The sequence below is a fragment of the Thunnus thynnus genome, chromosome 18 (genome assembly GCF_963924715.1).
Source record: "Thunnus thynnus chromosome 18, fThuThy2.1, whole genome shotgun sequence".
Taxonomy (NCBI): domain Eukaryota; kingdom Metazoa; phylum Chordata; class Actinopteri; order Scombriformes; family Scombridae; genus Thunnus; species Thunnus thynnus.
In genome coordinates this window covers 16,799,752-16,817,082 of record NC_089534.1, presented here as the reverse complement: position 1 = coordinate 16,817,082, position 17,331 = coordinate 16,799,752, and the positions used below count along the sequence as shown (strand labels likewise).

The following is a 17,331-nucleotide window of genomic DNA, read 5'->3' as shown; positions in this document are numbered from 1 at the left end:
TCCTCAAAATTGTACTTAAATACAGTACCTGAGCATGTGCACTTGGTTATTTTCCACCAGTGTTGACCAATTAGATACAAGAGTTTATCTATAGAAGTAAAATATCCAATCATTTATAAGGGGAAAAATCCAAAGATTGGAGGACAGTATGAAAAAATACACATTATATATGTGTTTTACTGTCATTTGAATCATTTTAGGACCCCTTGGATTTGTCCCGGGTTTGGAAATCACTGCGCCTCCTTGCAAACTTCGTGAATACGACATTCTCTTCAGCCTTTGAACGCAGCATATGCTCCTCTCTCTCCTGTCCTGAACGCCTCCATTGGACTAGAGGGACCACTACTATAAACATACCAAACGTCCCAGCGAGAGAAGAAGACCACGTCGTTGTTATCCACGGCCAAGTTGGAGAACTATTATGACTGTTTTTCCTGCTTTTTGCGCTCGTGAAAAACTCCCCAAAAAACCAACAGAAAACTTGAAACAGCAACGGGACTGAGTCTGCGACTTCCTTTGCGACTTTTTTTTTTTTTGTTCTAAGGGTTGCGCTCATATGATTCAAGAATCTATAAAGATTTTGTTTTCCATGTGGGGACTTAGGAAAAAAGACGTAATGAGGATTATCTGTTTGCTGTGAGGTTCAACGCCGTCGAGCGAAGAGGAGTTTCTCTAGCGGGGAGCAGAAATCGGCATGTAGCGCAGGATCAAGGGTGAGTTTCTTTTTTGCAAATGAGCCTCACCAACTCAGTTTTCTTCTTCCAGCGTCTAGACATTGTTGAAGTATGGAGGAAAGCACTTTTAAAGTCCCAATCAGGAGTGCTAAAATGTAGGCCAAATGGCAGGGCCACGTAGGGCAGGCAGGGGATCCCAAATATTTTCATGCCAAGCCCCCACCCCCCTCCTCCTCTTCATTAAAATACAGAGCCCCAAGTCACCCTCTCCATTTGATAAGGTTTTTAAGTGTGAATTCATGGAGCAGGGCTACTAATTAACCTGTAGGTGCCTGGATAACAGTTTCCTCCAATCAGAGCAGCCTTCCTCCAGAGTTAATGAGGTAATAGTCAAATTATATTTCCAGTCTTGGCTAAAGGGACCTCATGAGGCAGGAGCCCCCCTAAGGATCCAGTTTGGGCATTTTTCCAGGAGCCAAATAGGCCTGGCAGAGTCTACAACATCTCGAGTATCTAATCTCTACTCTGTCAATACACCTACAGATGACATTTTTGACATTTTAGTGGCCATTCAAGTGTAAAAAAGTGAGCTGGAGTGAGAGTTGCTCTTGCATTCATGTCAGAAACAGCATTACATGATGGGTCAAATAAGCGTAGAAGGATGACATGGTGTGTGTTTGTGTGTGAGCCTGGCCTGCTCCACAACCTGGTGGTGTGACATTAACACTAGTTTTGTTCCTGTACTCACACTCTGGCCCGCCTGCGTGTGCTCTGTACATACATATTTGTGTGAATGTGTATGTTAAAGATGTGTTTGGACATGCACCATCACTGTAAAAAAAAAAAAAAAAAAAAAAAAGGGGGAGAGTTCTGTAAAGGCAAATATAGCATAGCTGCAGGAGGCGTAGGCCATACGCACGCGCACTCACACACACACACACACACACACATCTGGCTGTCTTTATAAGCTCAAAGGCATGCTGTGTAAATTATATGGTGCCAGAGCAAGTGGCTTGGGAGTACACAGCAGCTTTTAAAACACTGGTGGAGAATTTAAAGGACCCAAAGTCAAGAGTAGCTGACTCTGTCGTAGCCTTCATCCATGCTCCCCATCACCTCATGGTCCAGCCCAAAGTGATTACTTCCATAGAGGCAGTGTGTATGGTTAAGTATGGTATGTTTAAGGTCAGAAATGCTAACATTATAATAGGTGTTTACAACATAATGTGAGACTGTATGTAAAAGGAAAAGTGCCTATTGTTTATGTTGCCAGTGGTCATTTGAGTCTAAGGGCCATTTGATGACTATGTGAGGAGAACACACCTGTAATTTTGGTCAAGACTTGCTTCATGCTGTAGCAGAAGAGGATGGGATGGAGGAAAATGAGCAGCAGCAGTTATTGTTGTTGTTGCTGCAAAAGTTTAACTGAAGGCCAAAGAAATGTAAATAATTCCTTCAAACTCGACTCGAGGTTCACTTGTTCTGCAGAGAAACAGTAGCTGCTGCAGCAAATGATAAAGAGCGGAACAGGCTCATATTGGATGATAACATGATGAATCAGTGACGCCAAGTTGTTCTGATACATAATTCAGTTGTCCTAATTGATGATAAAAGGCGGCTTATCATTAAAAAGATAAGAGCTCAAATTATGTCAATAGTATTATTAGAAAATAACAAATAAAATACAATTATTGTAGATTTGTCATCACATTAACATGATTTTGCATGTTAGGAAATGTGCTGTAATACAATTAGTATTGAAACTATTAATCAATTGACAGAAAATGAATTAACAACAATTTTGATGATCGATTAATCATTAAGAGTCATTTATGATGCAAAAACGTCTAATATTTAATGATTCTATTTTCTCCAATGTGAGAATTTATTGATTTTTGTTAGTTTAAATATCATCATAAATGAAATATCTTCAGGTTTTGGGCTATTTGTAAGACAAAACAAACCATTTCATGATGTCACTTTGGGCTCTGGGAACTTGTGAGGGTCATTTCTCCATTATTTTATAACATTTTATTGACTAATAATTACTTGTTGAATCTAAAACTCATCAACAGATTAATTGATAATGAAAATAACGGTTAGTTGCAGCCCTAAATGCAATTATTCTTCGTGATTGTCACATATGTTTTAGCTGCGTAAACCATAGATCAAATATTGATTAACATGAATAAAACATACATCTTAACTTTAGGAAAGTGGCAACCTCTAAAAAGGTTCATAAAAAGCGAGCAATATATGATATGTTAAAAAAATATGATAATGTTAATTAAAATAATATTGCTCAAGCTGGGTGTAGGTGTGTGACTGTAACGTATGTGTGTGTGTGTGTGTGTGTGTGTGGGGTGAGTGTATTCAGTGCTGCAGAGATGCTTTTGTTAAAGGACCTCTGAGTTGTGTAAGTTAGCGTGTGCCCTCTGGCAGCCCTGCAGACAACAACAGAGCAGAGAGCGTGCTGCCACATGCCCAACTCTCCCACACTCCACCTTCCAGGTGCTACCCAGTCGTCAATCACTGCTAGTGATTGACGACAAACCCCCCCCCTCCCAACATCAGGTCAGACCCCTCTCTCTCCACTCAGGCCACAATTTAGAAACATGTGACTTGCTTCACGATGTGGCTCACATATGTACAGTCGCACATGTAAGACACACATTTTTAGGCTATTTTGTGAGGAAGTGTGATTTTTTTTTTTTTCCCTAATAGAGCATCAAGCAGAGAAATTTTCCATTTGATGTTAAGTTTAAAACTGTGTGAATTTTCCCTTCCTCGCAGCCATTATGTGTGTTAGCCGGATGTAAACAGTAGCAAAACCCAATGTGTTGCTGCTTTCATAGGCCTGTAAACCCGGTGCTATTGAAGTCCCTGTGTGTGTGTGTTAGTGCCTGAGGGTTCGGCTGTGAGAAAACAGTCCGTGGCTTTTTGGTGATTGAGCGTGTGTGTGTGTGTGTGTGTGTGGCGTCATATGTGTGTACGGCTGCGTGAGTGTGATGTGGTTCCCAGGAGGAGGAGGAGGAGGAGGAGGAGGGGACTGGGTGGGGGGACGGGGGGGGATGGAAAATGTGAACAGCACCGTGGTTTGGCTGGGACAAACGTGGTGGCTGACGGCTGATGGTGCCATGTTTTGTAGAGCCGCCGCTATCAGCCTCACTGTCCATATTTACTCACTCCTTCCCTCCACCCCTCCCCTCCAACTCCTCCCTTCCCTCCCTCCTCTCCTGACCAACTGTACCAACATGATAAGAGCCTGAGAAAGAGAGATGTCGCATCTCCTCTTCCCTTTCTGCTGCATCCTCCATATCCTTGCTTATCTAAGGCCTTCATTTTCTCATTCGCTCTCAACGCTTTGTATGCATTTAGATGACACACAACACCGTTTCTCCCACTGTTCTCTCCCCGTCGTATCTCTAGGCTCACTCTCCCTCCATGACATCAATGCCCACATTTCAGTGTTGCGGGATGAGTCGGCAGCGCTGCGTCATTCTCGGTTTGGAAAACCAATCTCTGGCCAGTGTTAAGCTGTATCCCGCTTTGATCCTCCTCCTTCTTCATGTTCTAGTGACAGTGTTTAGACGTTGGCTATGCCAGGCTGAAATGCTGGGCATTCCCTATCTATCACTGTCAACTAAAGCACAGTGGATACTGCTCCTGAGCATGTGTTTTCTCTTATTTCCTTACAGTTTCTTTGGTTAAATTTAGGGACTGTTAAGCAGATGTATTATGTATTCTAATAGCATCATTTGATTTAGGTTTTGTTGAATTTTAGTGATTTTCTCCGCGGTGTCTTTTCACACTCTCATCTCTCTTACTTCGATGTTAAATCATAACTCAGTCCAGAGAGTGACTACAAAGCAGTAGAAGTTGAGAAATTAGCGTTTGTGAGGGAGTATGTTTACCTGCAGCTGCTGCAAATCATCTGGATGCATTAAAGGATAAAACAGACCCAGAGAATTATTAGCAAAAAAATGTGAGTTTTATCTTCTTCTACACCCATTTAGAAAGTAAAAAAATGTGCATCTTATTGCTCGGGGTGACACAAGAAATTTGCAGTGCATGCAGCATGTGAACGTGCACAAAGCCATGAATCAGGATTTTAGTTGAAGTTATTGTCTGCAGATAGCAGTGGGTTTTCACAGAAGCATGAAGTGTTATATGAAGATGCTGTTTTTCTTGAGCAGAACTTACACACTGGAATTCAGGGGGAGATGGAAGTCTGCTCTCACTTTTAATGTATTTTAACGTACAATTTCTGAAATATGCTTGGTTTTTGTGTGCAGATGTATTACTTTTTAATATATTTCCAACCCCAGTATAACCACTGGATCTGCGCAAAAATGCGTGTGTGTGTTTGTGTGTGTCTGTCAGAGATATAGGGAGAGACAGGATAGGAGAGAGAGAGAGCGCGTGTGACTTTGTAAAACGACAGACGAGGGCTCCTTCGCTGTCTCTGTGTCACCTCTGTGCGAACACTCTCCGTTCTATGTGTTTGTCACCGTCCCTGCAGTTCTCATGTAGTAGAGAGAATATGTGCATGCTTGAGTGTGTGTGTGTGTGTGTGTGTGTGTGTGTGTGTCTGTCTCAGAGATGGAGCTAGAGAGAGAGAGAGAGAGGGAGGAAAAAAAAAAATAGAGAGCTGGAAAGTGAAAAAGCAGATGCGCTTGTTGCAAACACACCGTCTGGCCGCCTGGCTCCACCATCTGTTTGCAGCTGCTAATGTTTGTGTGTGTGTGTGACAGACTGTGTGTTTGTGTGTGTCTGTGCCTGTAAGAGAGCATACAGTATCATGCACAGTATATTGTTGGAGTGTATATTTATGTTCATTCCTTTAGGGTGAGGAAACGTTTGACTGTAAGTTTACTGTCTTTTTTTTCAGTATACATACATGCACACACACACACACACACACACGCACTTATATAATCCACTGGGTCAGACAGAAACAGACATGGCAAGAGTGTTGGATAACAAAGAGGGCCTTGGTGGTGTGTCCCGCTGTCTCATAGGCATGCTGGGAGAATTTCTGTGTCTATGTGTGCATGTGTGTGTGTTTTTTAAGTTCCTAAAAACTACAGTAAAAATTGTGTTTTACCATCCAGTGAATTGTGCAGCGAGGCTCCATCAGGTTGTGTCTTTGTACAGCAGGAGGATAAAGTCTGATGATCCAGTTTCTGTTCCCAGGAGCTGCTGTTCCTCCGACACACTTCAGCTGTATATGTCCAGGAATGTGTGTGTACCTCAGAGCTGTGTTTACCCAAAAATATCTACTGAGCTTGTCTTAGCTGCACAGTAAACCGACGGGGCAAAAGAGGATCAAAATCCTAAGAAGATTTTTGGAGGGAAACATCAGACCAAATCTGACTGTTTTGGAGCAGCGTGGGTGTAATAGTATTTTCAGATTCTTTGTTTTTAGTCCTGCTGGGCTAACAGATGGCGGGGTTACCACATAGGACAATACAGTGACTGTATAGAGTGTGTGACTGCTTGAATTAGTAGACGATTGACAGGAGTGAGTGTTCAAAATGATCATCTTTTAATTGAGTTTTTCACTATTTTTGGACATTTTTTTGGACTAAATGATCCATCAGTTACTTGGAAAAAAATACCGAACATACCAAAGGAGCAGGAGTATCCAAAAATCAAAGTACCATTTGTGAGTATTGTTTGTCCGTTGTCAGAATAAGCAACTTGAGTCCATAGCTTGTAAATAATACTGGATTTGCACCCGTGCTATTTGATCCAGACCCGGTTTGGACTCGTGGACCAAACCGTCAAAAGAGGACGCTGTAGTAAGAGTAGTTACAGGCTATGAAGCACTTAACCCGTTTGTTTTGCTACAGCGCTCATGTGTAACAGGAGGGGTGGGTGGTGGTGGTGGTGTTGGTATTTGAGACAAGAGACAAGCAACGCAGATCAGATTGATTGAGTTACACACGCTACACTTGCGTCCTCGGCTCTCGGCGGCCTGTGTCTAATGGTCTTAGCAGTAGGCGACAAAGTGCTGTTTTGTTCCCGCTATTGTGTGGATGTGAATGGAGCAAAGCGACGGACTCACTGCCCTGAGAGAGAGAGAGAGAGAGAGAGAGCGAGCATGCACAGACCCCAGATCAGCAGCTGTGTAGACCTGTGCAGACCACTCCGTATTTACATGTTGAAATAGTTACATACAATTTTTTTTTTGTGAAAACATCAAGCAAAAGTCGCTTTTTGATTTTTTTTAAAAAAAGCTACAAAATCAAATGTTTGTGTTCATTTATTGTGATTTTCAATGATGTTTAGACAGTCAATTAGCAACTAAATGCAACAGTCTGGCTGTGGTTTCATTGTGTAATGCTGCCTGACTTGCTGGCTGTGGTGTTTGTCACAGCATGTTTTGGTTTGGTTAATTCTCAGGTGGCCTCTGTGTGCTGAATCCGCACCTGAGTGGGTAGAGAGGTGACTGGCAGCAAAACATCACACCCTGAGGGGGAAACCTGTGTCAACATTGCTTTTTAGCTCATTTTATATCCTTCTGCCAGCTGTTAACACATAGCGTCAGTTGACCTTTTGCCAAAACCCCGCCCCCCCCCCCACCTCTTAGTTACTGCTGCTACGCCTGTCAAGCTTTTTAGTCCCACAAAATATACATACACGTTACAACGATAACGTGAGTAGTCACCACTTGAAATTCTTGGTCATGTTTTTGAAAGAATGATTCCTTGATTTCAGACGGGCTTCTCATTTCTAGTTGGTGACCTTCAGTTTTGCCAGCTGAAATGACAACAACAACAATGGCTATATATCTGATATTATGTTAAAAGACTGAGGATAAAGCTAAATGTCCCAGGAAAATGTCAACATCCTCACCGGTTCATGATCCACAGAGAAGACATGGAAATAAAGAAACAGCATCTTGTATTGCAGTGTAGAGCTAATCAATCCTAGCATTATTAACTACTTAATAAGGAAAACTGTAAGTAGCATAACCCTGTTTGGCTATTTAGCTTACATACTTATTTTTAAACTGTTTGTTTTCACTTTTTAACATCACAAGAGGAAAAGCTTTCAGGATGACGACTAATGTGTATGGTAACACTATGTCAGGTAACGGTGCTGAGCGTTAACTTCCACAAATCCAATAAAGAGCAGGACAGAGCTAATGCTGTTAGCCTAAATTCTGATATAGCAGCATCCTGGACTGGCTAACACAGTTTACTAAGTTAGTAAACCCAGTTAGTTAATGATGTGCTCCTTCGCTTTGGAAGCAGATAAACACAATGTTCTTGTATTTTAGGTTTCAAAAAGGCAAAAAAAGAAAAAAATACCAACTCTCAAACTCCTAAAATGCTAAAGTTTTAGCAGTCTTTCCACAAAATCATGCAACCTCATCAGCCATCTTTGTTGAAATTTGTCATGTTGACATTTGGTGACGCACAAGCACAAAAATGCTTGATAAAATTAATCTGACGCCACGCTGACAGAGCAAACAGCACTGTTTGTTTAGCTACACATGGCAGCACACACAGGTTTATTAATCTAGTGTTCACTTGAAAGCATTCAGGTCTGTCAAGTCATACTAATCTCCACTAATTTGCTTTTAAAGAATGAACCTTGTGGCTCCTGCATCATGTTTGAGATCTTTAATCATGATTGATTTGTAAGAAATGTTCACGTCATCACACAATGCAGCTGCAAACAGTGATGAAAAAATGATATACTCTGTGGTGAGCACATAAGAACACACAATGACTGGAAAAAAGCTAAAAGCCCCTCTCTATTTTTTTTTTGTTTTCACCTTTTTTGCCCCTCGCCACACCAGTCTTGGGGGATGAATAAGAAAAAAACACAACAAAAGATGGGAATGGTTTCATATATATTTAGCCAAAGCTTGCTACCCTGAAAAAGAAAAACAACTCTCTTCCCTCAGTTTTCCCTCTCGCTCTCCACCGTGCCACAAAATTACAACGTGCAAATTCATAAACGTATACGCTGTTTTTGCACGCTGGAAATAAACACGACGGTCGGGAGAGAATGCTACTGCAGTGCTGTAGTGAAGTTGAAGCAGTGTTGTTTTTTTTTTTGTTTTTTTTTTTGCATCGAGGAGTGGGTTTGGTCCCAAACTATTGTCTGTCTGTCTGTCTGGCTTCACTCAACCACACACTCCCAACCGTGCCACTGATTACTAGTTTAGAGTTGCACTAACTGCTGTCTGGCCCCTTGGCTAACCTCTGAAGAACCTGGTGGGTGTGTTGTGATCTTGTGTGTGTGTGTGTGTGTTTGTGTGTTTGCGGTGTGCCCTGTTCATGCATGTCTATGTTTGTACACTACACAGTGAAAGTATGTGTCTTTATTTGTGTCTTTGTGTGTTTATCTGTATACTTGTTGACAGTGATCCCGCCGGGCCTGTGTGCTTGGGAACTTTTTTTTTTTTTTTTCGAGGGAGGTCTTTACCGTCAGCTTGTGATGTCACTTCCCTTAACCCAGTGCCATAGGAGGGGAGGGTTAGAGAGGCTGTGGTTCAGGTCAGGTGATGGCTGGGGTCACAGTGGCCACATATCCCAAAGCAAAGCTGATTTACTCACCCACTGTAGCCTAATTATTCACTCGCTGTGGCTTTCTCACTCTGTTTTTGTGTTTTGGCATGAACGCCCAATAAAAAAAAACAGAAAAAAAAAACAAAACACATGAATTAAATGATGCCACATTACAGTGTGCTGTCTCACATGGATTCAGGAGGGAAAGGAATGTGAAACGGCTCCCAAAGGGGCACGGCTCTTACAAAAAGCCAAACGTGAAGCAAGTGTAATTCAAGTCGTACCAAAACAACGCGGCTGTAAGTCAGCGGTTTGCAGCTTCTTGCCCTCTTTCATTCAAGACTCGCTCCCCTGTGTCTTTTTCTCCCGCTCACTCGGCCTTGTTACACACACACACACACATACACATGCACGCCACACACACATACACACACTTTCCTTCCTTGTGGTGCATACTTGTGTCAGGTGTGCTCTGTTTTTCCAGTCAGGGTAGAGAGGAATCTGGGCCGGGGTCCAAGCTGACTATCAACAGCACATTGCCAGAGCCCAGGACAAGAAGAAACACATCCACTCCATCTTTACTCCTCCTCCTTCTCCCCCCTCCTTTTTTTTTTTTTCCTCTCTCCTCCTCTGATCACTGGAGCGTTGTCGTGCCGTATTTTGGTCTTTTAACCCTCCTGTTTGTGCTTTTTTTCTCCTCCTCGACATAAATTTTCTGAATTTATGAGGCATCTTCCTGTTTTGTCTTTCCATTTTCATGCGCTGTCTCCAAAGTGTTTGTAATGGTTTGCCACTTTCGTCAGTGTTTTTGTATGGAGAGGAGAGGTTGTTGTTTCCCTGGAGGTAAGGAGGTGTGGAGCCTTTTTTTTTTTTTTTTTTTGGTTTTGTGGTCTAGTTCCTGTCGAACAAGGCTACAAAGTGGCCACCACCCTTAAAATGACACCGCTTTTAGCTATTTCAATAAACACCAGCATTATCTTATACAAGAAATCCTTTGGTGACTTTGGCTAAATCACTCAGGTTAAAGCTCATTGTTTTAGGTTAGAAACTGGCTGGTGTGTATCTCACATACAACAGGTGTGAGTATAGTGTATATAAGTGTTTGTGTGTGTGTGGTTGTCATGCCCCACTTCAAAGCTCTGTCCTCATCACATCACACAGACATGAAAGCTACGAGCTGATGACTTACCCAGAGATATGTTCAAAGTGTTCCCCAAAGACCTGTCTCAACCTTAAAACCACAGTGTGTGTGTGTGTGTGTATGAGAGAGTGTGTGTGTGTTGGCTTTTCTTCTTCATGATGTTGCAGTAATTATCTCCACCCGGCGTGAGCCTGGAGGGGATCACGCGTTTGGTCGTGTGTGTATGTGTATGTGTCAGTGCGCGTGTGTGTCTGTTAATCTCGCGTACTACTGGACCCATCAGCCTAAAATTTTTTATGCACGTTTATGACTGTATGCTCAAAGACCTCTTGTGGTTGCGGTGATTCACAATTTTTTTGAAACACCTTTTTTTATAACGCCGTTCCTTATGAGCCTTTCATAAAGCTTACACTTTCATCTTGTCAGCAGTCCTCGCCATTTTACGGTATGAGTTACAACATAGCAAAAAGGCATTTCCGGCAATCAGCTTCGCTAAAAACAAGGCTGTTGCAGGCCACATATGTTATGATCCGCTAAAATTAGGCACAATACAACATGGCTTGTATTCAAATGTTTTGCATTGTGGCAAAAGCTGATGAAAAGTGTATGTGTGTGTGTGTGTCTGCGGGAGCATATGCCCCACACCACTGCATCTGTGTGATCTTACACACTACTACACTGTATGCTACAATGTCTTGCACTGTGCTGTTGCTGTTGGGCAGAGAGAGAGAGAGAGAGAGAGAGGGAGAGAGGGGAGATAAAAAGGAAAGGAAAGGCCTCCCACACAGGCAGATATGAGACTGAGAAGCTCCATTAGTTCCTCAAAGCCAGCTGCCGGGTTCAGATGGATGTCTGTGCTCTGCCGTTTGATGTCCATTCATCCATAGCCTTACATCTCTGCCTCTGTCTCCCAGCTTTGCCCGACGCTGGGCCTCATGGGGCTGGACAGAGTGCAGCTGCCATAACTATAGGATAAAACTGTCTGCTACTGTGCCATTCCTGCCTCTGCCAATGCTGTAGCACTACCACCACTGCTGCTGCTGCTGCTGCTGCTATCGCTGGTGATACTTCCAGCTTTGCCTGCTTTTTGTTTCTGTGTGTTTATGGGAGGTAGGCAGAATGATAATAGGGGGGAATATGGTGATTGTTTATTGATTAAAGCACCATGTAGCTCTAATCTGCATTCCTGTTGGCTCAAATGTGAAAAGAAAGTTTGAACAGAAACAGAAAAAGCAGTAAAGTAAGAGTTTGGTGTTATTGACAAACCTTCCTCTTTTTTTTTTTCATCTCTCCCATACAGCACCCCGTTCATCCTCCTCCTCCTCATCGTCCCTTCTCCTCCTCTCCGGACATCTTTGGGAATGGGCCAGCGCCTTGCCAGGGTGCATCTCTCCACCCGGTGGTGTGGCTGGCGTCGTGCGAGAGTGAGGGGGGCAGCGGTCAGGTCATAGAGCCTGCCCACCCCTCTCTCTCTCTCTCTCTCTTTCTCTCTCTCTCTCTTTCTCTCTCTCTCTCTGCTTGCTCGCTCCCCAAAGTGACTTTTGACCTTCGACTCAGCCGTGACCCCGCCCTGACCTCCCGTCAGCCATGCCCTTCCGACTGAAGCTGCGGCGCACACGGCGCTACAACGTCCTGAGCAAGAACTACTTTGTGACTCGGATTCGTCTGCTGGACAACAATGTGATTGAATGCACTCTGTCAGTGGAGAGTACGGGACAGGAATGTCTGGAGGCGGTGGCCCAAAGGCTGGAACTGCGGGAGGTGAGGAGAAGTCATTCATCATTTCACACCAGTACATTGTAGTGAAAAATATGTTGATATTTGGCTTTGAGGAAATCTCTGACTGGAGGTTTGTCCTTGATAAAAGTCAAAAATAATCTACACATCTGTTCTGAATTTTTTATAGGCCTGGACATGAAGAGCTGTTAATGATGGGCCTTTGAAAAAAAAAAAACCTTAACCTTGAGTCCAACGTGACACCCCAGTGTCTAAACACCCAAATGCTATTTCACCGGTTTTTCCACCCTACCAACAATCAAATTCTGGAGAATACAGTGAACTCTAATCAGTTGCGGGCAAGTGATCGTAAAGATACTGCGTGCTGATACAAAATATCAGCTATTGTCAGCCTCTGCACATAAATATCATCACTGGAAAACTCATATCAGACATACAGAGAAAAACAAAGAAGAACATGCTTTCACATGTTAATAGATGCGATGTCAGATTATTTGTGGGTGTGCGTGCCACGCGTCTCTCCCCACCACCTCCGTGTGTGTCTCCCTGCCCTCTGCTGTCTCTCTCCTGCAGGGTCCTTGTCTGTCTCTAACGAAGCGTGGCTACCTTTATATACGTACGCGTATGTAGTGTGTGTTCGGGGCTGCTAACAAAGTGAGAGGGAGAGGGGCGGTGTAGTTGTGCGTACTCACATAGTGTTGTGGTATTTGCCAGGTGTCAGCGATGTTATAAATAAGATGGTGTGACGCCTCGGCTTCAGCGGCTGTCTACCCCGTGCATGCACGCTATCTCAGGACTCTTTGTGTGTATTTGTGTTTATCTGAATATGCTGTTTTCATCTTTTACAGCTATTTACTTGAGGCTCTGAGTATGTGTCTGTGTGTGCTTGCATGTAAGATGAAGAAGAAGAAGATGAGATTTGCCCTTGCAGCTGCAGCTTGCAGCTTTTTACCACTTTCATTACAGTAGAGGCAAACGACACGGACGAAACAGGAGTGCACACCACTTTGTGATACCGTCGACACACACAAACAAATTACTGAAAGATTTGTGAGTCCTACGGGGCTCTACGGGGCTCTTGCATTCATTGGTTTGTTATGATTAGTGAAATGTGCCTAAATCAACATGACAGGAAATGATCTCATGTTGCAAATCGCAGCTTGCATGTTGCACATTTTGTGAAACCTGCCCCAGATCCGTATGAACAGGCCGCTATGGGATCCATTGCTTTCATCTACATTATCTGGAGCATCAAATGTCAAGAATCCATCCGAAACAAACCGGTATTCTTAGTCAGAGTAAGAATAAATGCTAATTCTTGCAGTCTAAACTGGTTACAACACTTCCAAGCTCATCTGTTGAACCCCTCACTGAACCAGTACTGTAATCAATATGTGATTTGGATGAACTGTTTTCTGAGAAGCCCACAAATTCAATTTAGTTGATCATATCACTGGAAAAGACCCGTATCGTTCTTTCTGAGTGTTGTTTTTGCTGTTTGTTCAGCTGAATCATGTTTCTTTTTCAATTAGCATATCAATCTTGAGATAAAATAATAGGCCAGAGACTTGGTTTTCATTTTGATTTAGTGAGATAGGATTGTAGCCCGTTTCTTTTCTCCCAGGGTTATCTTACTGGTAATGGCTCTGGTCTAATATTTATGTTTAACAGAGTTACGCTGCTGACGTCAAAGGTTTGATCAGATTTGAGGCAGAAATATGTGCCTGCTGTATTTCAGCTGCTTATTAATCTCCTCTCTGTTCTCCTCGTTTGTCCCAAATGTACTTCTCAACTCATTTCCAATTCCCCTCCTCAATCCGTTTCTCTCCATCCCTCCAAACCCCAATTTCCCACCTCAACACTTTGCTTTGTGCATCTACCCACCATTTCCTCTGCGTCTCTCCAAGTTATTTCATCTGCCTCTTTATCTTTCACTGCATCCGGCTCACACAACTCATCTTTCATTTGTTTCCTCTTTGTACCACCTTCACTTCCACTCTCTTCTTTGCTTTCCTTCCTCTCCTGCCTCCTTTTACTTCCATTAAATCCCTTTACTTTGTGCGCCACACTGACCCTCCCTCCGTCTGTCCCCTCGCTTTAGACCCATTACTTCGGTCTGTGGTTCCAAGGAAAGACCCAGGCCCCGGCCCAGCGCTGGGTGGAGCTGGAGAAACCTCTCAAGAAGCAGTTGGACAAGTTTGGCAATGAGCCGCTGCTCTTCTTTGGAGTTATGTTCTACGTACCCAGTGTCTCTCGGCTGGAGCAAGAAGCCACCAGGTAAAGAATCTCCAAACACCACCTATAAACCAAAAAAGCCAGCAGTTGTGCTCAAAGCTTTCACTCTATATACAGAACAGCGACTGCCTTTACTACCACCACTTTGTCAATTAAGTTGTATTCTGTCAACTAGCTTCATATGACAAAACTCTGCTTCTTCTTTCATGTGACTCACGTCCAAAATAGTCCATGTCATGTGTGCGTCTTTGTAAAGTTGAACTTTTAACTGTCAAAATTAGAAAAGGATTTTTTGCCCATAAATACACCAGACACAGTGAGTCTCCATAAGTAGCAGCTTTGTGCCTTGCACATGCTCACCTTTTAGTTCAATATAAGTTTAGAATCTGCCAGTTTAAAAAATGTGAAATCATGTAAATGCACCCTTACGTATCCCATGTAGCCTGAGCCAAAATGTCCTATTCCTAAAAGAATAGAAAAGGCCTTTACTGTCCACAAATATTACTGTATGTACATAATATCATGTGCAGCTTAGCTGGAGGTATATAGTGGGATTAGGAAAGTAGAAATTGAGGTGTCTGTGATGAGTTGTGTAAATTAAACGAAAAGAAAATATATTTTATGTCAGCACCAGACTGGTTGTCATGCTAACAGTGTTATACTGACACCGATTGATGCTGTAATGTGGGAAGAAAATGCCTGTGAAAGGGTTAATGTCTACATAGACGTTGCAAAGTTTCCTCCTATTCACTATCTAATTGCACATGAGCAAATTACTTTGCATGGCATTATGGGATTCCAGGTGACACAGGTCTGACCAGAGATGCGAAAAATAGGAGGGATCAAACTTGCAAATCTGTAACTTAATGCAAAACTCGCCTGGCAACCTTGTAGCGCTTTACTGAAAAAATGACAATGAAGATTCACGCAGTGGTGGAAGTTTAGTCTGTGGAGTCTGGTGATGACTATTATTGTAGTCTCTCTTTTGTATGTCTCTTGCCTCAAACATTTTAGACAAAAACAAAGTCTCAAAAAATGTTTGGGAGTGTCGTAAGTTGCTTATTCATGATGTTTGCTAACAAGAGGGATACTCGTTAGCTTGCGAGTGACAGCCGAGAAGTGGCGACTGCGATGTAGTCTGACTTGTTTATTTCCAGCGGGTCTTCACTTTTAGGCTGAATATTTGATATAAATTTTGTCTTCTCAAATCTTCTCAAACATGTGATACCCTTGCTACACTTACATCATCAACAACAGCCATTTTCTTCCCATATCACAGTGCGTGTTGTGCGCGTACATATTTGCGTATGAGTGAGTACGTTCCCTAAAAGGGCATCCAGGGGTCAGCGTGTAGTGGACAGTCATCTCAGATTGATTCTCATACTCGCGCACATAGTGACACACAGAGACACGCAGGTCTGCCTAACACTGAGCTGCTGAATTTGTGGCTTCGCTGGATGTGGGAAAGGTCGATTGCAGGTCACAGCTTGACGTTTTGACACTAGAGTCGACTTTAAGGTGTGTGTGTGTGTGTGTGTGTGTGTGTCCCCGTGTATGAGTGTGTTAATCATTTACACTGATAACTTTCCTTTGTATTTTGAGCGGCAGGACTAAACACGCTATTTGTGCACTTACGTTGATATAAATGAAATCATCGTGTATCACTGATTGGCATGACACACTCACTCTGTGTGGTTGTGTGTGTGGGTGTGCGTGTGTGCGTAATAGAGAGAGAGTGTGTGTGTCTGCTGGTTTGTTCTACAGAAGCCAGGGTCTGCTCTGGTAAGGGGATGGTATTCCAGGAATCCCCTGCGGGCTTTTATGGTGTGTGTGTGTGTGTGTGTGTATGGGGGTTATGGGGTTGAAGGGGTTATGATGGGGCCTTGGGGGCAATTTAGGGAACAATGGTCCCCTCTTTTTCTCAAGACCCCTTTTTTTTTCTCTTACAGTCCCTGTACATAGTGTCACCCCACTCCTTTTTTTTTTTTTTTTTTTTTTTTTAATCAGAAGCAGATCTTCACATCACACCAGCCCCACATTTTTAATTCTCTTTCCCTGCGTCTCTTCCTCCTTCTTCCTTTCCTTCAGTCTCCCTCTTTCTCTTTTTCTGTTAGTCAGGAATGTTGGCACAACCGTCCAGCGTAGGAGGCGGACCACACATTCCTCCCAGCAGAAGTGCTGGGGGTAAAGGGGGTGGGGGAATGTCTGGTTTACAAAACACACACACAGACACACACACACACACACACACACACACACACGCTCGCTCGCTCACATCACACACCTCGCACACTCTCCCAAGAATCCTCTCAGAAGCCAGCTGCAGCCCTGTCAGAAGAGTTAGTCACAATACTCCACATTGTAAGAGCATACACGCTTCCCGAGGCAAACCTCTCTAAAAGCCCCGTCTCTGTTTCTCTTCACTTCAAGTTCAAAATAATCCTCACAACTTTTTTTTAATAGTTCCAAACACTTTTTTTTTAAGTCAACCAGGTCTCATCAAGGGATTCGCCAAAAATCAAGAACCTTATACTGTCAGTACTATCCTCTAAGAACTCCCATCAATCAACGACCCACAATAACGACTGACAGCCATCTTTTTAAAATGTTGATAATTTATTGACTGCAGGTTGATCTGGCTCAGATCCAGTGTGTGTTTTTTGCCTACACACCTGGTCTGCTAATGGGAGGAGGAAGGGGGAAGATTGGGAGACAGAGTGACAGAAGCAAAGAGGAAGACAAGTGGGGACAGAGAAAGTAAAAGTTTGGCAGCAAGACTCGACTTTGGGTTTATACCTTGGTATTTATGTGGTTTTAGCTTGTTGCCCGCATGTGTTGTTGCTGGAACATATACATATGTATGTGTCCACATAGAAAAGTATGTTTATACTAGTGTGTAAAAACAGTGCGAGAGAGTAGACTTTGTTTTTTTGGGACATTGTTTCCTTGATATATCATTTCACAAAAAAAGGGCCCTGTTCCATGCACAAGAGCTATACTGTTTTCAATTTCTTCA

At 43.0% G+C, this 17,331-nt stretch overlaps 1 protein-coding gene across 1 annotated transcript in view; it reads left to right on the top strand.

Moving 5' to 3' along the window:
- Window positions 1-303: 303 nt before the first annotated feature.
- The window catches only part of LOC137169722 (tyrosine-protein phosphatase non-receptor type 14-like), a 38,283-nt gene continuing 21,255 nt past the window's right edge, over window positions 304-17,331 (top strand). Inside the window, exons 1-3 of the mRNA XM_067573043.1 lie at window positions 304-713; window positions 11,644-12,104; window positions 14,182-14,357. Of these exons, the coding sequence (XP_067429144.1) occupies window positions 11,931-12,104; window positions 14,182-14,357 (350 nt within the window). The 5' untranslated portion in view covers window positions 304-713; window positions 11,644-11,930. The remainder of the gene's footprint in view (window positions 714-11,643; window positions 12,105-14,181; window positions 14,358-17,331) is intronic.